We start from the raw sequence: 21539 nt of genomic DNA on the forward strand, positions 1-21539 counted from the left end.
ACCCCAAATTTGTCAAGAAACCCCCAAATTAACATTTAGAAACTTACTTGATGAATTTAAGCTCAAACAAACAATCCAAAGATGAATTAATACGAATCCATCATCCCAAAGGAATAGTCACGGATTTGATTTATTAATCCTCCAAGAGAAATCCATTTTGCTGTCTCGGTCTCGTTACCGCTGCTTCTATCCATAGTAGTAGAGTCAGTGATTTTTTCTTCGTAGTTTGAAAGGAACGATTAGTTGATTACATAGAAAGTATTCACTGTCGAGAAAGAAAATCACAGATAGAAAATTGGAAGAGTTATTAGAAGGCAGAGAAAGGAAGAAGAGTAGAATGATAAATTGGTAAGGATACAGTGGTAATTTCTTGACTAAATCAACGTGGTTGACCACTTTGGTGGGTCCACATGTTATATCTACCAGAAAGGCTCGTTTATAAAAGGATTAAAATTTCTGGCCGGTTTATTAATTAGGTGTGCCGAAGCTGATCACTTTCTTAAATTTCCCAAATATATTTTAAGTTTTTCTCTGGATAGAGACTAATTTGAAGAATATACGACGAGTCATCATACAATTTTTGATGTAATATAAAAGATGAGCATCGACTGACCAAAATGCTCTTCTTTAAGGTTGCAACTAGCTCTGCAAGATTACATTTGGTTTTTGCATAACGGGCAATTTTGTTCAACTTCATAACACCGTGATTGTTGACCGTGTACCCCTATATGATAGAAACAACCTTTCGGTACATCCCGTGCCGTGCTTCAAAACAAGAAAGCCCATGCCGATTAGGCCCTAATTAATTCACATTTACTAATAAACCTGTTTTTCAGAAAGAAAAAATAAATTTACGGAGCTATCTTCAGCTTTCCCTCACACATTCCAAAGTCCAAATTACTGAGCCGTCTCATCACACTTTGTTGTTTTGCAAACCTGCTTTTTCTTTTTTACCGTGCATAGATATCCGGACTCGAGCATTCTCTCACACGCCAATGAGCATTCTCTCACACGCCAATGAGCAGTCTCATACTACTGAACTGAGTTCACCGACATTGTTAATTGATCAAAGACCATCATTGAGATGCACCTACATATCCCCAACAACATCATTTATTATAAAAAAGGGTCATTTACAAAATGGTCATACTTTTTGTAATTCAGTTACAAAATGATCCTACTTCTATAGTTTGGTTACAAAATGATCCTACTTTGACCGACATAACAGTTTTGCAAAAAACGAGGTTAATTATCCCCAAAACACCCTCGTTCTTAACTCAGGAAAATGTTAACCGCAGTTAACCCATCGCTGACGTGGTGGCATCTCGCTGTTTGTGTCCAGGACCTAGAAGACTGGCTCAGGCTGACTAGTCTAATTGCCAAGGCCTGAGCCATTTGCGTTCATCCTGCAACTTTCTTCCCTCTGCTCTATATCCCTTCCATCTATCAGTAAAAAACACAATCCAAACATACTGCATCTCACTAAAATAACATTTCCACCTCATAGCAACATCAAGCTTAGATGCATTAAGACTTCAACACAGCTACAACCATCACCACTGCAATTCAGACCTTGTTATTGTCCTCAACAGCAACACATCACCCATTTCTACATACAAGCACCAGCTTCAGCTCAATACTTGCAATGCTTTTAGCTGCAATCACTATTCCCATCTGTTTCAGACATCACCAGTACAACATACTTCAATCACCAACAAAATCAAATCAATTCCAGAACCCATTCAAGTTGCTTCACCTTCAGCTGTATGTATTGTAACTCCATCTCTATCACCAGACCCGTAAACCACAGTATAACACAACCACCAGCAAACCCATCCACTTGCACATTGGAGTCTTCCCAAGCCAGCTCCATAATCTCCTTCCTTGCAGTTTCAGTTCCTACTCATTCTCAAACCACAACATTAGAGCCATCTAAAACTGCATACATCCATTGCAGCAACAACTTCTTCTTACACCATTCAGCTTCAATCCCGTTCACAGAAACACCACCTCCAACTCATTCCACCAACAGTAAACACCTTCTTCATATTTCAGTCTGAGCTCAAACAAGCCCATCTGGATAAATCGAGCATATCTCAGATCCATCAAAAAACCCCTTTTCATCAATTCTGCAAAGCATTCAAATTCCTCCAATCCACCAACAACAACAAATTAGGGAAAATTTACTACCAGCATCATCTCTTCTCTGCAAACCCTAACTAGGTTCTTCACATATTTCCTGTACAGACACATAACAAAATACAATACACAATCAATGAGTAACACAACCATCAACCGTACATGACATATTTTAATCTTCAATTTTCCCTAATTAGGGTTTATGAAAAAAAATCCCTAAAATCGTTAAATTAAGGTTTCTGAGAATAATAGGAAATTCACAATATGGGTTTGTGGTTACCAACCTCGTTATGTTTGCGAATATTGTATTAATTTCTTTTAATAAAACCACCATATTCAACAACCAGCTACTAGATTTTCCTCCAAAATCATCACAAAAACACCATACAAGGATTAACAAACTATAAACAAGAACTATATGATCTTTCCACTATCTGTTTGCGATTTCTGTCACTCGAAATCTCTCTATCCTCCGTGAATCGCCATTTTTGCAGAGCTTTGATAATGAAAATGGAAAGAGAGAAGCGGCAGAAAAAAAATGAAAAGGAAATAAAACCTTAAACTGTTATAAACCCGATTTAGTTCTGACAAATCACATCCGTCTAAACGATCCTAGAGATGTACGTAAAACGATCTACGGGTACAGGTCTATTACACTTAGGTTTAATCTGTTTGTTCCTGACCGTCTAATCGATCCTAGAGATTAATATTAAAAATATCTTCGGTTAAAGATCTAGTGTAGTTAGGTTAGGGACAGAAACGGAAATTCAATACCTGATTTAACTCTGATTTGGAGGGACCTATCGACTTAACCCTTCAATCGACGGAAGTGTGACTGATTTGTTAATGGTTTGTAACTGTATGACCAACATCAAAAGGCATTCATTACCAAAACAAAGAACTACACAACTTAGCAAAACAGAGAATCTCAAAATACAAGAAAAGATAAAATCATGAATCCATATGATCATCACTCAATCTCATCATCTTCATCTTCATTTTCTTCTGAAAGTTCTGATGACGAGGCATTATTACTTATGACAGCCCAAACTAATCTAGCCATTTCAATTTATCTAGCTAATCAACTACAAGACCAACATAAAAAGAGAAAGAACAAAGGTGGAGGAGGTCCTAAAAGAAGAAGTCGAGCAGCTATTCATCGTCTAAGGGCTGAAGCTGATGAGAAAATTATAAGGTATTATTTTGCTGATACTCCAATCTATCCTCCAAATCTCTTTCATATGTCGCATGATGATTATTTTGTTCAAAAACCTGATGCCGCAAAGAAAATGGGTTTGTCACCCATGGATAACTTCTCAGCCGTTAGATATTCGTTAAAACTCACATCAAAAGATGATCAAAAACAGATAATGTCCACGTGGTCCATCACAAACAAGCAAGAAATCAATCATTTTAGGAGTCTAGTACAGATGTTACTTTGCACCTAACAATTGAGAAGAAGAAAAAAGCAAAAATGGCCGCTATAAATGGAAATTGTAATTCGATTTCACACGGCAATGTTGATAAACCCTTTCTGTTGTTTTCAAATAATTACTCGACTAGTATAAGAATCCCCCCTAACAATACCAAATTTTCTTCACTCTCAATTTTGTTTTCTCCTCCTCCACCAACTAATAAAACCAGAGTTATTACTTCATTTGCATCAATGGCAACCACTATTTCGTAAGAATTTCCAGCTTTTCATTCTGGGTTTTAGAAAAATTTATGAATTTTGTGTTTTGATTTGTATTTTCCTGGGTTTTGGTTCAGGAATGTTCAGGTGGAGGAGCTGCCGCCTGCGCTTGATTCTACATCAGAACCACCTTCTGTTTTCGATGGAACAACGAGGTTGTATATTTCTTACATGTGCCCTTATGCTCAGCGTGTATGGATTACAAGGAATTGTAAGGTTAGTACTCTTTGTATAACCCTTGTTGGAAATTTGAAGTAGTGACAATGATCTACTCTTTTATATGATTTCTGATTTTCAAAATTTTATGTGAGGTGTAGGGATTGCAAGAAAAGATCAAATTGGTAGCAATTGATCTACCAAATAGGCCTGATTGGTACAAGGAAAAAGTGTACCCTGCAAATAAGGTGCGAATTTTTTAAGCACAATATGCGTATAAGCATTTTTAAGTGTAAATTGAGGGATTTGGTTTTGAGGGATTTGGTGGCTTTGAAATGAAATGGCAAACAAATGCTACAGATGTTAGATAAATAGCTAGTTATTAGATTTTACGGGAAAAAAACATGCTTGTCAAAATGTAATAGTGTATTGCTCCACAACTGGCTGGTTTTTTTTTTTTGTCCTCAATTCATTGAATTCTCTTCCTTGATAATGTTTCTTTTGGATCACATGTTATATACAGGTACCTGCGCTTGAACATAATAATGAAGTGATTGGGGAGAGTCTTGATTTGATCAGGTATCTTGATACTAACTTTGAAGGACCTGTGCTTCTCCCAAACGTAAGTTACCAATCTGTCTTGATCCTTGATAGCAAAATCTAATTCTGACTTTCAAGTTTGAGTTCTCATGGGTATTTTGAAAATTTTAAAGGACCCTGCCAAAAGAGAGTTCGCAGAGGAATTACTATCCTACACAAGCGAATTCAGTAGTGGTGTGGTTGGCTCGATCAAAGGGGACGCGAACGTTGGTGAGAGTGAACCCTTTCCATATTTATGTATCTGATTTCAAACTGAAGAAAAAAACATGGAAGAATTGTTTGTGGTATATATGAACTAACTTTCATGGTTGATTTGCATTAGGTGCTCCTTTTGATTACCTAGAGGCAGCGCTCTCCAAATTTTCTGACGGGCCTTTCTTCCTCGGTGAATTCAGTCTGGTAAAAAACAAAATTCTTATGTAATATACTTTCTCATAGCAATGTCCAGCTTTGATCTGCAATTAATCATTTGCTAAAACTTAAACCTCGGTTAAATCCTTAGTTGTTGGGAAGCACCATTAACATGCTACACCAGCTACTTCTTTGTCAATCTTGTAACTATTACATGGTTACTGTATATGAAATTCTGAAGGAAAATCCCTGACATGTCAGGTGGATATAGCTTATGCTCCATTTGTTGAAAGGTATCAGCCGTTAGTGTTGGATGTTAAGAAGTATGATATCACGTCAGGAAGGCCGAAGCTTGCATCATGGATTGAGGTACGCTCAGAATTTTCCATTTCATTTTGCATCTTGTTAAGGGCATTTTGATTTACATTGTGAAGCTAATAGTGACCAACGATTAGTGAATTGGAGTGAATTGGATAATACTAGTTTTTCCTGTTGTGGTATTTACATGAATATATACAAAAACAATTATGATTTTGCAGGAGTTGAACAAAATCGATGGTTACAGACAAACTAAACGTGATCCTGCAGAGCTAGTTGCAAGCTTAAAGAAGCGGATCTTGGTCTGTCATCTCACTCATTCTTTACTGCATTGCTAGATCTAATGTCAAAACCTCTTGATCAAATCTTTAGATGTTCCATTGAGTAGCAGCTAAAACTCTTTCTTCTATTATTTCTGCAGGGCATTTGAAGACTACTCTGTGCTTGAAATCACCCTTCATCAAGTCTTTCACTTCAATATGTTGTTCAGTCATAAAATGAAAGTTAAGTGTTTTATTGCAAGTTCTGGTTGATATACTCCAACTACATAAATGCATATGTATTTTGTGTTTTCGTTTTTTGAAGTCATAAATCCATCTCGTTTTCATAGCACTACCAAGTATTCTGACATGAAGGTGAAAAATAAGTTGGCAATTCTTCCAAAAGATACAAGATCCGTAGCATTTTAGCACTTGTCACAGCCAATGACTTGTATTCAGCTTTGCCACTTGATCTTGAAATTGTGGGCTCTTTCTAAAAGACCAAGAACCTAAGAAAACACAACATCCACTAGTATCATGGCATCTAGCCCAGTGCGTCTGAATCAGAATAGGCGGCAATAACATCAAATTCACAAGCTGACAATGTAATACCAGAGCCAATGCTGCCTCTAACATGTCTCTTTTAACAAGTTGCGTATGTGATGCTGTTGGAGCATGTATTAACTGTAACACATAATACTTGACTGCAAAGCTTAAATCATGTCTAGTGAGAGTCAAGTACTGTAAACCACCTGCCGAACTTGTACAGTGACTAACATCATCCAGAAGGACCAGAAAGTGTAGACCGGTAGAGAGAATCTAGGTCCTTGAGCAACTGGAGTACTAGCAGGACAACAGTTAAGCATCTCAGCCTTTTCTAGCAACTAAAGATCATATTTCTTCTGTGAAAGTAGAACTGCAGTAGAGGAATTCAGACATTCAACTCCCATGAAATAGTGTTCAAGTAAGCAAAGAAGATGAAGACCTTGTGAGGATAATGTCATCCACATACAATAGGAGAACAATCAGTTGATGCTGGTGCTTCGTGTTCTTCATTTCAATTTATGTTTTTTCATGTTTTAATTTTGAGTTTGGAATCTACCAAAAGAGTTCACAGTATGATTTATAGACATGAACCGGCGGCTTCAGGGTTGGAAATGCTTTAAGAAATGATATGAAGTGCATTCAAGATATGAGAAGCTTGAATTGAAGTAGCTTAAATGGTTTGGGCTAGTTTGATGCGGGTTTATCACATGTAGCTTGTTGAGTAAATGTCGAAAAGATAGTTCATATTTGTGTACTGCCAAACATATATTCCCTCCATTTCTACGGAAGAGTTATTGTTTTTTCAGTTTGCCTATTTCTAAGCTAAAATGAAAAAACTTATACTATCTCTTCTTTAAAAACTGATGTAGTAGTTATTTATGTTTCACTTTGTATAAGTTATTTATCTCTTCTCTAATAAAAAAATTATACTATCTCTTATGGTATGTTGTTGTCACTTTGTATTCTCTTATTTTTGATCTTAAACTCATTGTAACCTTGAAATCCCATTAATGAAAAGGTTCCTTGTTTATAAAAAAAAAAAAAAAGTTATTTATGTTTAGCCGATCCCCGTTGGGCAAAAAGACTTGGACTCGTTGATTCCAAATATTGGCATTTTAGCAAAGTCATGAGAACCTTACACTTTCTTTTAGGTTTCACCTAAATACCACCCACAGATTTCCTAATTACCACTCATAATAAAAAATATATTAATTTTGTACCTTATCTGAAGTGGGTAATAAAGACTTACATTCTTCTCTAATTATCCTCCAAAGCATTTCATGTAATATCCCCGCCCCCACCATCAAGTGACAACATATAACATATCCGTTTACAACATATAACATATCCGTTTATAACAACAGGATTTTAATTTTATTAAGATTCAAGTTTCAATTTTAATTTTAATTTTGATCTCATCTTAATCAAGGTTTTAACTTTGTAGATTAAGTTAGGTCTTAATTTATTTTAGGTCTTAAATTATTTTCATGGATTAGGTTTAAATTTTTGATAGAGATATACTCAGAATTTCAATATCGAGAAACTCATTAAAAGGTTTCAGTGTTTTTTGCTTGGAAAATTGATGTTTAACAAAAATTTGAACTCGTGTCCATTGTTCTGTTTGAGAAAAATATGATCTTTACAGCATAAACAAAAGTCCGGAATCGATGACGAAAAATTCAAGCCATATTAAGTATATCTCGTTGTTCTGTTTATGAAAGCTTTCACTGGGAACAAACATTAGGGCCGTCAACTTTATTCCCATGAATCCATGGATATGTCGTATGCATTTCTAACTTTTATGAAGATGCGTGGTGGTGGTGGTGACAATGGATGGGGTGGTGGTGGTGGTGACAATGGATGTTGTAATGGTGGTAATGGGGATTACCATATTGGTAGTAGAGAAGAAGGTGAGTTTTCATTACTCACTCTAAATTAGGTCTACAATTAATGTACTTTTAGGGTGTGGGTGGTATTTAGGTAAAGTGTGGGTGGTATTTAGGTAAAATCTTCTTTTATGTAGCGCCTCATTGCCTCGTTTTATAAGTAACAGCGGCCCATTTTTCGAAGTCATTGGCACGCAACACAGGTTTTAGTTCGATTCCCCCGGGTTGAAAGACGACATTGCAGGAGTTATCATTTGATTAAGATTCGGGCAGACGTTGTAACTCTTCGTTGGATGGCTGCTATGAACAATTAATCAGATTACACATCTAAGTATTACTTTAATTTATGTTTCTATCCTTTAAAATTCAAATTACAGTAAAATTTCGATAAATTAATAGTCTTCGGACTGGAGAAAATTATTATTTTAACGAAGTTATTAATTTATCGAGTTAAAATTTAGCCTGTACAAGTCTAGTTGGGACTGGAGAATTTTATTATTTTAGCGAAGTAATTAATTTATTGAAGTTTTGTAGTTTTTCTATATTTTGGCCTATGTCCCATGGATGTGGGGTCCATTAGATGACTAGGTTTTCCCTTTCCTATATATAAAGAATATTATATATGTATGTAATAGCTGATGTCTCTTTATCAATAAGAAGTTCTTCTCCTTCTCTAATTGTTATTCCAAAAAAATTATATATTTTTTAAATTCTTTTCATTTCATTTAATAGCTTTTTTCAATTTTTTTGCGAACTTTTTTGCTAATCCAAAAATAAATAAATTAATCAAAATTTCAAAATAAATAAACTGAGAAAAATAAATGAATTTTTGGTTTGGGAAAATGTATTTCTAGGGCGACTTTCATAATCGATAAATAACTAAATTGATAAAACTACCGATAAAGAAAAATCCAAAATTTGGGAAAATGTATTTCGTTCATAATCATTAGATAATTATATGTGATTATGTGAAAGTAAAAAAAATTCAAAAATTTCAAAGTTTGGAAAAATGTATTTCTGGGGCGACTTTCATAACCAGTAGAGCACTAATTTGTCAAAATTACCGATTACAAAAGGAAAAGATTTAAAATTTGGGAAAATGTATTTCTTTCAAATTGATTATCTACAGATTATGAAAAATTTCAAAGCTTAGGAAAATCTATTTTTGGGGCGTCTTTCATAATCGGTAGATAACTAATTTACCAAACTACCGATGATAACTAATTTACCAAACTACCGATTATGAAAGTGAAAAAATTCGAAATTTTATAAATTTAGGAAATTTTATTTCTGGGGCTACTTCCATAATCGGTAGATTTATAACTTGACAAATACTGATTATGAAAGAAGAAAAATTCAATTTATTTCGGGATTATTGTACAATCGGTAGTAATTAAAATTGTCGAAACTACTGATTATATAAGGATCTTAATAAAAAGTTGATAAAAAATTTGGAAAAAAACATCTTTTAAGAAAAATAATAAAATATAATTATTAATTAATTAATTAGTGATAAATTAAAAAGATTACAAGTAATCGTTGAAATCCTACAAACCAGTTGGGCACCAATCCCTTTCTGAATAACGATCCCTTGCGTTAACATCAAACATAGACAAGTGATTGTGTAGTCTCTTCAAAAGATCAATTGTGGCCTTATCAAGTTCCGCGAATGTCATAAGGCTAACGAGCCAAAATCAAAACCCTGAGCCGAACATTTATAAAATAAATAATTAATATAAGTCATTTTTTTCCTTTTTAAGATTATAAATTTTCTATTAAAATATGAGATTTTTTTATACAATAATGCAATTAATTTTTGTAATTAAACTTATTTGAAAACTAATACAATTAATTAACACTAATTAAACTAGATAGATAAGAGGTCTTTGAAATTACTTCAAAATGTCCATATTTTGTTTTATTATGTCACCCTTATTTTGTTTTATTTTGTGGATAAGGGGTTAATTCACTCTAAAGGAACCAAAAAGTCTAAATGGACCAAATAAAAAAATCAATGAAAAACCGACATACCCAATGAATGTAGACGTTTCTGCTGAATTTTTTGGGGGGCGGGACATATGGGAACCAGAGAAATTTCCTGTTTAGTCCATAAAACCCGACCCGGGTTAGTCTGTAGTCCATCCAGAAAAAAACATTTAATAAGAGGTCCAAAAAAGTTCTGGTCTTTGCAAAAAGACCCGAGTACCCTTTTTATTATACGTGTGAATACTAAAGAACCAACCTCTCTCTGCAATTCTTCCATTAAACAACTTTTCCCTGTTACTTCCTCTCATTTTTTTTCTACCTCATCGTATTCAAGTGATCTTCTTAATCGGTCATCAACAAACAAAAGAAAAATCAACGACAAAATCCTAGATTTGATGAAATCATTACAAAAATCTGTTCAAACCATCACAAAATCAACTGAAAAAAATCAGATCTAAACGAAAAATCGTATAAGATTGACATAGTTTTTCTGATGGAGATTCATTTTGGATCTGATTTTATGATTTGTTTTCCTGTTACTCATAAATTCGTTTTTCTACTGAAATTCTCGAAGTATTGTGATCAGAAATTCTCGAAGTAAATGGTTAAAAAAGATTGAAAGAAACAAGTACTCCTGATTCTCAACCAGGGTCAAAGAATCAGAAGAAGAAATCTACTTGTGAAACCAAATCAAGGAAGAACAATGAATCTGTTAAGAAGGCGAAATCAAAGAAACCTGGTGTTTCTGCTAAAACAAGGTAATGCAATCCAACATGTATATTGTATGATTTTGATTTTTAGTAGAAGCATTAAATCAAACAGTACATATTGATGGCATAACTATACGATCTTTGTTACGCAGCAGACCATCGGTATAAGAAAATCTGTCATATCATTGTTGTGTTACTTGAATTACATATCAATATTACTCTTATATATATTATTAATTCTTAATGTTGATACATATCAATATGTAGTGATTTCTTAATGCTTAATGCTTAATTCTTGAGCTTAATTATGTACTGATACGTACTATATGAACCCTTAGTTCATGCTTGAAAAAGTGTGATTTTTAGATGCACCAGTTTATCATGATATGTACTTAGGGAAAGAGTAATTTTTAGATGCAGTACATACCATCATGTATGCAAAAATTCTAGTTTATGCTTACATATCTATATGTACTGGATAAACCCTTGTACCTAGATGCTTATATACCAACAAAAAACATGTTATATGTGTTTATGAAAATGAAAAGGATACTTTTATGAAAATGAAAATGTGAAGCTTTACCAACTGTTTTCTAGGTTCAGAAGTTGTGGATTTTATGTCTAGAGGACCAACACATGGAAAGAAATGAGAAACATGGTCAATCTTGAAACGTGGTACGTTTTTTCACTTTAAATTGTAATGCATCATGTTGTTAAGTTGTGTTGTGTATATAATGCATCCTCTCGATCCTTATATTGAATCTGTTTTGTTCCTCTCAGTGATTCTTCGTAATTTTGATGATTCATTGCCTGAAAATTTGTGGTGGTTTATCATTATTACTCATATGATTTTGCTGATTTATGCAGTAGTTTATTCTTAAATTTTAAGTTCATGCTATATCTGATAAATATAGGTTACTTTGCACTAGAGTTAAAAGCTTGAGGACATATTAATACGAATATGTATTAGTGCAAATCAATATGCAGTGTTCTCAAATAGATTACATATATATTGTTGAAAGTACGTTTTTGTCAGTACATATCACCATGTTCTTGTTACTTCGTTTTCTTATGTTATAACCTTGTTGATTATACAACTAATATGAAAGAAAAATCCATATGTACTGGTAAAAACTGCAATACATATTTCTTTTTAATTCTTATGATTCATTGCCTGAAAATTCGTGCTGGTTTATCATTATTACTCACATCATTTTTGTTGATTGACACAGTACATATCATTATGTACTGTATAAACCCCTATATAAGCTGATATGTACTTGATGGGAGCAGTAGATACATATATGTATTGCATCAATTTGTGCACTACATGTCAATGTATACTGTATAAACCCTAGTATGAACAAATATGTACCATTATTATGATACCACAGTAGATACTGATATGTACTGGTTGAAAGCAGTAGCTATGATATGTACTACATGAAAGCAGTCAGCCATATTTCCCATGTACTGCATAACTAGTTATCTATATAGATCGACCGTTTTGTTTACGATAATATGAAATAGCAGTGCGTATTTTGTTTGATTTTACATTGCTTTGTAATTTATATGTCGTTGTTTCTCTTTTTCGCACATGTCATCAGATGATAAAACATGTTGTATGTGGGATGCTATAGGTATTCATAGTTTAGTCCACAGATTTATCTTCCAAGACCTATTGATCTTGCAGCTGGTGATTTTGTACTAGGCGCTCGGAATTGCTAACTTGGGGGATTATGCTAACTCACTGCAGGAAAAGAGCAATTGCCCCTCATCAAGCACTTTTCTGCAGAGCCATCGAATATTATGGTGTGCTTACAATGCCAACAACACTGTTTTTGTCACCAGAAAAAATTTGAATCCATTTTATGAAAACTTTCCCTAAAGTAGATTTTAGTTGGCATTACTTATAAGTTCGGAATTTTAAAATCTTATAATGTAAATGATGAAGTATGTTCATCTATCAGAATCTATTTTTTTTAAAAAAAAAAACTTGTAATCGCTCTTTCGGATTTAATGCAAATGTCATGCTTTTTATTTGCAGTGTTTTTTTTTCTTAACCATTATTTGCAGTGTTATATTGTCGTTCTATACTGTCATTATGAAGACTGAAAAATAAGTAAGAAGCATTGAATACCTACAGTACATATTTGCATGTAATGTAAAAAATGACACACATAAGAAAATTGGAACTTTATACTCAGAATTTTTTTAGAACATAAAGGACTACAAAAAAATATCATAAACTAGGTATTGTTAAAAATGATCAGCAGTTTTTCATTAACAAAATCAAAAGATAATGCAGACAATCTGCAGCATGGAAGAGGAGAAAAGGCATAAAATTATCCCTTATACGAGGTCTTAGCCAGACCCTGCAAAAGATCTCCTTTAACAACGACTAATAGGAAGAAATAAACAAAAATGACGATTTTACTAACAATATACATCCTCCCTGGAAACTTATCAAGTACTACAAGTTCAAGTCTATTATTAATTCTATTAAAAATAAGAAATTCCGTTGGATGAGCCTTTTTTTGGAGTACGAGGATCTGGTTTAGCATATTCTAGATTTATATCTTAAAATGTGGTTGCACAATTCACCGCCACGCAACACCTCTTTCTCCATAAGATGACACGCGTCAGGTGAATAGTATGCCGAGTAAGCAAGCTGTCAAGCCCGTCGTGTGATTTTCTCTGCGCAAACCCGGAGTGTGATATGTTGTCGTCAACAAATTACCTAATCTGATGAAGATTTATTTGAAAGAAACTTGTCATAAAATTCAAATAGAAACAGAAAATTGCAGTACATAGATACATGTGAAAAAAATAAGAACTGAAAGCCTAGTACATATTAATATGTACTAAGACATATTGATATGTATTAAGTAAAAACCTATAAAATACCGATATATATTTAGCTAAAACCTACTATTTATCAGAGTACATATACATATGTACTGTGAAAAAAATATACTGAATTGTCAAAACATAATATGTACTCTATATATGGAGATGTACTTCCAAAACCTTGAAAACATAGTGCCTTTATCTCCATGCTTGCCCCTTCTTATGCATATTTGTTAGTCATTTCCCTGCAGTCCATCAAACGCATAGTTCATTTCCATTCCGATACATCAAAATATGTACTCAATTGAAAAAACAAAAACGACATATTAGATTTATAAACTTAGAGATCTTAGACAAAAATGGATACTATTGTAGATGCACAACAAACATATTACTTTCATTATATATCACATATGTACTGTTGGATAATGGAAAAATGAAAATTCGCTCAGTACTTTATTATTGTCTCTCAACTATTCCTAATGAAAAAATATTTTGACTAAAATTAGTCTAGCAAGCTTGCACCACTGAGTGCATCCATTTCTGTAATAGATTTGACAGGAAGCTCTTGTAAACATAGTACTAATACGTTAAATATAAACAAAGGGTTCAAATAACTGACTTACGGTGGACAGTACTCACGTAATTGGAATGAATGTACACAAAGTTCATTTTAACTTGGTACATATGCTTGAGTGCGCTACTGCATTACCATAAAATTTATGATTTAGCCATCGTTGTTCAAGAATTACGAAGGATAAAACTCAACCAAACTGATTTTCCTTAATACTAAAAGCTGCAAACATGAGACAGAGATGAATATTCCGCCATACTAAAAGCTGCAAATATGATTTTCCTTCATATTATACCAGTAGTTTAGTAACCAATAGGATCTTGATCCATTCAGTTAAATAAATTTCTTGTTTACGAGGGGGCGCTGCCCCCTCGACCCCCGTTAAGAAGTCTTAATTATATATTTACTCTTGGATACACACCACAAATCTAGTTATGTATGATTCAGCAGTACATATTGATATGTATTGAAGGATAAAGTGTATGATCGATCCCACAGTACATACCGATATGTACTAAAACGAAACTCAGCCAACTACAATACATATTTATATGTACCAAGTGAAAACCCACTAAAAACGTAACTCAACCAACTACATTACATATTGATATGTACCAAATGAAACCAAGTATATACCGATATGTACTGAGTGAAACCCTAGTAGATTGATCATTGTATTATTTGATCCAAAAGACCTGATAATTCCCAAAAGTATGCTTCAATACTACTAGTTTGGGGTTACATATTCAATGACAAAATTTGTAGTGACAAAATACGAATATGTATTAACGAAAATGCTATGAAACTCAATTTCAGGTAAACATAACCCTAATGATATGATTTCCTATGATACAAAATTAGATGCTCTTAAAACGGAAAAATCTACCCTACAATACAAAATGTCAAGATAAATTTGTACCTCTTGTGAGTCTCGGGTTTCCTTTGCAGCAGTACATATTGATTTGTACATAGTGAAACCCTAGAACATATTCACATGTACAGAGTGAAAACCTAGTACATATTGATATGTAGCGATTAAAAACTTAGTAAATATCCCCCGTATTGTTGGATAACCACATATTCACATGTACAAAGTGAAAACCCTAGTACATATTCACATGTACAGAGTGAAAACCTAGTACATGTTGATATGTAGCGATTAGATACTTACAGGCAAAAAAAGTTTCATGTTGATATGTAGCGATTAGATACTTACAGGCAAAAAAAGTTTCATATTTTTAGCATCTTAAATGCAAAGCTACAAGGGTTCAGCCAACTGAAGAGATGCTGAAACTAAGATTAAAATCATCTGAGTTCTGTATCTTCACTAACCCATTCGATTCGTCTTCCAAAGAAGCCTCAGTTCTGAAAACCGGCAAATCAACGCATTGATATGTACTGTGTAAAAACCTAATAGGCATTGATATGTACTGCATAAAAAGATAGCATACATTAATATGTACTAAGTGAAAACCTAGTACGTATCGATATGTACTGCATAAAAACACAAAAAATAGGTGTTAAAGCGCGAGGCGACTTTTTAAAACCATGGCTTGCACCACTAATCTAACATGATGACTAAAGGTAATTCGAGTTAACTAGTGATTTTCCAAACAAACTAATAACAAATTCACCATATGAGACTTATAATGAGTAACATACACACGAATGTCTAAGGTATAAGTCATATTCAACCCTTTAGCCTTAAAAGCAACGTACAATTAAAATTTTGAGCCTGGTGATATCTAAGGTATACAATACCACTGCAAGAAACATCAAATGAACAGGAAAAGGCTATTGAACGCATTAAAATCTCAAAAAGGAATCCACTTGTATTCTAATATGATGATACTTCCAATTTACTTCGGTATTCCACTCAATCCTCGCAAGAGGCAGAGCAAACTAGTCTAGTGATGGTATAAAAATCAAATATTGAGCCTGGTCATGTAAACTGATCCAAATTATAATACATAACACAAACCAAAAAACTTAAAAAAGCAAAACTATTGAAGATAATAAAAGCAGGTCACCTGAAAGATATCAGCAAAACTCTTTTGCTTACCGGCAAGTCCTTCTAACCTAGAGAACCCAATGAGTCCATTACAATCACTCCCATGGAAGAACCTTTTATCGATTTCAGTATCAAATTCATTCAAAACAAGTAGATTCAATTCAATTAAAACAAGGTATGAATCTATGAATCACAAAAAGATAGAAAAAAACAGATCCAATTCGATTAAAACTCATAAATAAAATAGAAATTAAGAACAAAAAAAAATCAGATTTGATGAGATAAAACCTAACTTACCATAATAACGATTTGAAAAACCTAACGAAAATCGCCATCAACACAGAATAGATCGAGAAATTGTCATCATCAGAGAAGATATCGAGAACTCTGTTTGTATAGAACTGAAGTATATCATCTCTATCGGTATTATACACAAAGGGTGATTTTCGGCATTTAAGAAAAGGCAGCATAACGTCTCGCACGTTTTATGGACGACCGAGTAAAGAATCTGGTCCAAAAACATGTTTTTGGACCAGCGATTAAATTTATTTTAGTACTGGACCACACACTAAGCGGTTCTTCTAAAACTGGATTAACCAGTAATTCCTAGTATATATAATCTGAAGGAAAACGTTCGAACTTCCCTAACCGACTAACCCATGTTTTTCTTTAGAACGATTGTAGACGAACCAACCGAAAATAATGAGAAAAACCGACCCTTCACATATTTGTGGAATTTGTGGTCTAGGAATTACTGGTTAATCCAGTTTTATATATATATACACACACTGGGTATCACCCCGGGCTCAACCTTTTCTGGTTAGTTTGCTTTTAATGTTAGCCGGGCCCGTAGCGGCATAATCAGTGTTGCCTAAATCCTAGCGCTTTTTGCCCGTACTTTGTCTTGAGTCTTGAGACTCTTGACATAGATAGGTGGATCATGGTCGTATTTTGTCTTGCAATGTCATAAACAAAGGCATCTTCAATATAAATCTCTGCATAACCTTAGACTCCTTAATATAGATCTCTGCATAAAGCTAGCTCCTTATGATTATTGTTGCCACCAATCGAAAGAAATAATGCACCCACCATGTTATAACGTGCTAGCCATAATATTGCCAGATTTCAATTCAATTCAACATTTTTCTTAAGAAAATAGGCTACCCAACGGGCAATGGTCATCCACAAAATATCTTTGCTTATTTTAATTGCCTTGTGGTGTGCCGTATGAACCAAAGCTTCATCACAATATCTGTGCGCAACTACTATGAAAGGAGTAGATAATAAAGGGTATTCATGATAAAACTTGACCTCCCCGGCCATTAGATTAACCTTTATTTTACACCTCTTTAAGTTACCAGTGGAAGAGTTCTCCAAGGCTTAGGAAAAGACCCATTGAGATAATGGAGACTGAAATCCCTGTTTAACCAAAACAGACAAATATTTTGTACTACTCATTGGCCAGAGCCTAAACTCAGTTGCGCATATTATCAAACAGGAGTGAGTTGAGAGAGTGGAATCACATGCGTGATAATGAAGATTTTCAAATTCATAGAGTGATTCTCCTCTTAACTTCAAGCCAGATTGCATTCGCAAAAAAAAAAAAAAAAAACTAATAATAATGTTAGAGACTCGAAGCACGGGTCAATAACAATGAAAGTCTGGAGTAAAGAAGAAAAGAGGTACATGCATTACATGTTTGTGATATGACAGATGGTGGTTACATTTTTTTTTCTTTTTCTTTTTTTTTCTTTATCAAAAAATAATGACAGATGGTGGAAGAGTTGTAAGAACAGTCGCAAACAACATTACTGAAATAATTTTAACTTATGTTCAGGTCGTCACTTCGACTGCAAGAGTTTTTGTGGATATTCTTCCCATATGTGATTTTTTTTTGTAGATGTTCGATTAACTGATCGCACTGTCACTATGTTAAAGTCGCCAACCGGTTATCAGTAAATGACGATGATACAAAGTTGGGTTTGTTCAAAGGTTTGGAATATAGTGTGACGCGGAGAAGATAGGAAAGAAGTGATACAAAGTTGTAGGAGTTTTGGTGCATCACACTCTCCGTTCTAAACCTTCGAGCAAAAACCCAACAGACCATGGTTACCGGCATTGAGAATGTGGCTAGAACTTGGAGCGACTGGTGGCAATGTTGCCTTTAGCTTATGGCTAGCTTAGAGTGGGCCGCGACATGATCTCTATCGACAATATTAGAGAAGATCTTGACCATCCTTTGTCCATCATAGACACCACCTCTCCTTAGAACATTGATATACATACGGGTGTTACGCTCCATACATTAAATTCGAAGTTGAATTGAAACGCTCCAGACATTAAATCCGAAGAATAATGTAGTACTGGACAAGTATTCCAGCGAGAACTGATGATTAGATATATAGGGTGCGATCTCAGCCGTTTTTCATACGACCAAACTGTAGATATCCGTCCAACATGTAAAACCGAAGAGGAGAGTGTCGATACATATAAATCGTTGAATCCAGACCGTCCTTTATATATCCAAATTGTAGATACCCGTCCATTGGTAAAAACACCATTGTCCCTTATAATATAGATGATTATACACATTTGCTATTTCGAGCCGAGTTTATCTCGCTTATCTATTTCTCGAAATATGTGTTGGTAAGCTTTCGCTTTGGCCAAGTTCATCTTTACTAGTGACAAAAGTCATATTAGTTTCAATTACTTGAAAATCGTTTTGACGAAAAATAGCTTGTGAATAACAACTATATAACGTCCTCTAAGAATGTTTCAATGATTAAAATGAGAGTTTAGAATATAACCTTGAAAGTATATAAACATTGTGTGGTAACTCATACGTGTGTAAGTCCTTATTCCTTGAACCAAAGTATGCGTACTTTGCTGCTCAGGAAAATCGGAACTGAAGTCCGCGTACCAGTACGCGCATTGTCGGAAGTTCACATCCCGTGAATTTCTACTGGAGTTTGTGAACTGAAAACAAATTTATTCCGGGTACTTAAGTCCGTGTACCAGTATGCGTACTTAAGTGGTTTAGTTTCTAAAAACAATTATTCGTGAACTTAAACTTATATAAACTAAGGAATGCGTACTTGAAAACCGTGGCTATAAAGTTCATGAATTGATTCGAGTGAACCAAATAGTTTTTGCTTCGATTGTGTCTTATATACTTCTATGAGATCTAAGCAATTGAACAACTCTCTAACTAGTTCTCTTGAGTCATTTGAACTAGTTATGATTAAGATGAATATGGTTGATATCAAAGCGTTCATATAGCTAACCATTTAGTTAACTACTATTGAACCAACTAAATGTACATGTTTGGGTACGGTTATACAAACCTAAATAAGCGTGCATTTCATTTGTGTGTAACAAGCTAAGTTCGATCTAATTGTTGAAAGATATTAGCTTGAATCTAATCAGGTTTTCATCTAATTGTGAATATTGAATGCTTTGTTACTAAGCTAACATTGATTGCAAACCCTGATTTGAAAGACTATATAGAGGAGAACTCTAGCAACTGGGAAACCTAATCCCCACACCTCTTATGTGATACTAGTTTTATAAGATAGAGTCGATTCTCCTTTAACCTTAGGTTTCTATTGAGACCCTGTAGGTTAACGACTTGAAGACTTTATTGGGATTGTGAAGCCAGACCCAACTATTTTCTCTGTAGTTGCGTGATCCGATCTTGCTGTTTCTATCGTATTTGAGTACAATCGTAAGATTGGTTTGAGATTAATTTCTCCGATAGGAAAGATATAAAAGTAGTCACAAACACCTTCGTCTCATCGTTTGTGTGTAGATGGGGAAAAACGAGTTGCTGGTTTTTAAGAAATTGAGGTTACAACCGTGCGGAGATAACCCCTTGAACCGAGCAAACTGTTTAACCTTACACAGATGCACTGCAAAAATGGAGTGCTTTGAGTTCGAGAGATCAATCTGTAGGACTCCGGCCTAAACCAAGACAATGGTCGTTCCAGAGTCAATTCGGTCACAAGAGAGGATGGGTCGATCTGTAGGAGGGAAGCTGAGAAATGTGTGAGATCAATGGTGATCGAAATTGTAGGTGTGTTGTGTATTCTGCGTGAAGAAATAAGATAATTTCTGATTGATTGAATTTGCTCTGTTGAGAGTAATTGTTCAGACGCCGAGTTTTTGTTCTCTTGTTGTCTATTTTACGAAATATTGCATGTCGTTTCAATCATGATTCAGAGGCTTATTTATATTGCAAGAATTGTAGACACCTTGATCCCATGAAGTGTGACAGTTGCTGGAGTCAAAGAGTGGGGAAGTGGAAATCGTGTTAAAACCAGTTGCTCATCGTGCAAAGACTTGGTTGATTTTCTACCCACTACTTTTCTAACTCCTCTAACTGCTTGGACGACTTTCTCACATTCTCATCGTGTGTATGAACACACATGCCGTGGACCGCCAGACCAAAACCCTAGTTGATATCCCCCAATGTGACACGATTGATGTCTCGTGATTTGAGTTAGTCAGTTGCTGACTTGATGAGACGATGAGTCTTTGTATTGCTGAGTCGAACAAATGTTCTGAGACTCATGAATTGAACGTGTATGTTGAGATAGAGGTATAATAATTGTTAAAGTAAACAAATATTTTTCATTCGATGAATTGTTGAATATTGATAGTTGAACGAATATTCCTTAATCTTAGCAAATATTGCTCATTTGAGCAAATGTTGCTCGTTTGATGAATTATTGGTAACAAAACCAAATAAAATATTAATTTAAGATACCGGAGACTGGGCTGAGTATGATAATTAAAATGTTGATCACGGGATCAACGTAAAATTATTAGTGTTTGAATCTTCTCAGAATTATGTTTTGCAGAGCTTTGGATTCGAAACCCTAATTTTGATCAATTGCTGATTAATTGATGATTTATTGAAAATCAACCACGGAGTGAAGGAAGGACCGGCTACATGGGATGATGACTCGACCATGTAACGCCCAGATGCTCGAGTGAGCAAATACCAAAGTCTCTTGAAGACCAGTTGGTGAAAGGATGATTAAATGCTGGTTTAATCATTTATTAAAATAATTCTCTTCTGAGCGTTAGATAATAAAACTTTATTATGAGAAAATGAAGGACCGCCCAAGGGGTGATGGAACCGGCCCTGGTTGTTCATGGGATCGACTGACGATTGTTTTATGAAATTCCAAGTTATTTGGAAGAGTTTAAACATAATGTGAGCAAATTAGGTCAAATGATGAAAATGTGTGGGACCGGCCTCTTGCAAGCCAAAGAGACAACCTTGGTCGGTCAAGGTAATATGCTCATGTCAGCAAAGTGTTCGTGTCTCAGTCCTGAGAATTTTGATATTTTCTGATGCGCGTTTGAGCAACATTTTGAGAAAATATGAAGAATTCAAGGTTTTTGCTCAAAATGGGGAAACTTCATAAGATGAAGGAAATAATAATAATAAAATA

The 21539-nt window shown here is 34.4% G+C and overlaps 1 protein-coding gene and 1 long non-coding RNA gene across 2 annotated transcripts; one reads left to right on the top strand and one right to left on the bottom strand.

Moving 5' to 3' along the window:
• Positions 1-1095: 1095 nt before the first annotated feature.
• LOC113308547 lies at positions 1096-2655 on the bottom strand. Its single transcript, XR_003339902.1, has 2 exons — positions 2424-2655; positions 1096-2239 (listed from the first exon to the last, which is right to left on the bottom strand). It is a non-coding gene; the product is annotated as an uncharacterized LOC113308547 (long non-coding RNA).
• Positions 2656-3563: 908 nt separating this feature from the next.
• Positions 3564-6868, top strand: LOC113311142 (glutathione S-transferase L3-like). Its single transcript, XM_026559994.1, has 9 exons — positions 3564-3822; positions 3910-4048; positions 4150-4236; positions 4512-4610; positions 4702-4798; positions 4911-4987; positions 5201-5308; positions 5479-5559; positions 5679-6868. The coding sequence occupies exons 1-9, from the start codon at positions 3614-3616 to the stop codon at positions 5685-5687; spliced, it is 906 nt and encodes a 301-aa protein (XP_026415779.1). The 5' UTR covers positions 3564-3613; the 3' UTR covers positions 5688-6868.
• Positions 6869-21539: the final 14671 nt, after the last annotated feature.

The sequence above is a fragment of the Papaver somniferum genome, chromosome 9 (assembly GCF_003573695.1).
Source record: "Papaver somniferum cultivar HN1 chromosome 9, ASM357369v1, whole genome shotgun sequence".
Taxonomy (NCBI): Eukaryota; Viridiplantae; Streptophyta; class Magnoliopsida; order Ranunculales; family Papaveraceae; genus Papaver; species Papaver somniferum.

What these genes read in the sequence shown, in the direction of transcription:
- LOC113311142 (XM_026559994.1), top strand. Translation starts at nt 3,614, where the DNA reads ATGGCCGCTATAAATGGAAATTGTAATTCGATTTCACACGGCAATGTT. An exon ending in GACCTGTGCTTCTCCCAAAC is followed by an intron (nt 4,611 to 4,701) that starts GTAAGTTACCAA and finishes AAAATTTTAAAG; the next exon opens with GACCCTGCCAAAAGAGAGTT. An exon ending in AGCTTGCATCATGGATTGAG is followed by an intron (nt 5,309 to 5,478) that starts GTACGCTCAGAA and finishes ATGATTTTGCAG; the next exon opens with GAGTTGAACAAAATCGATGG.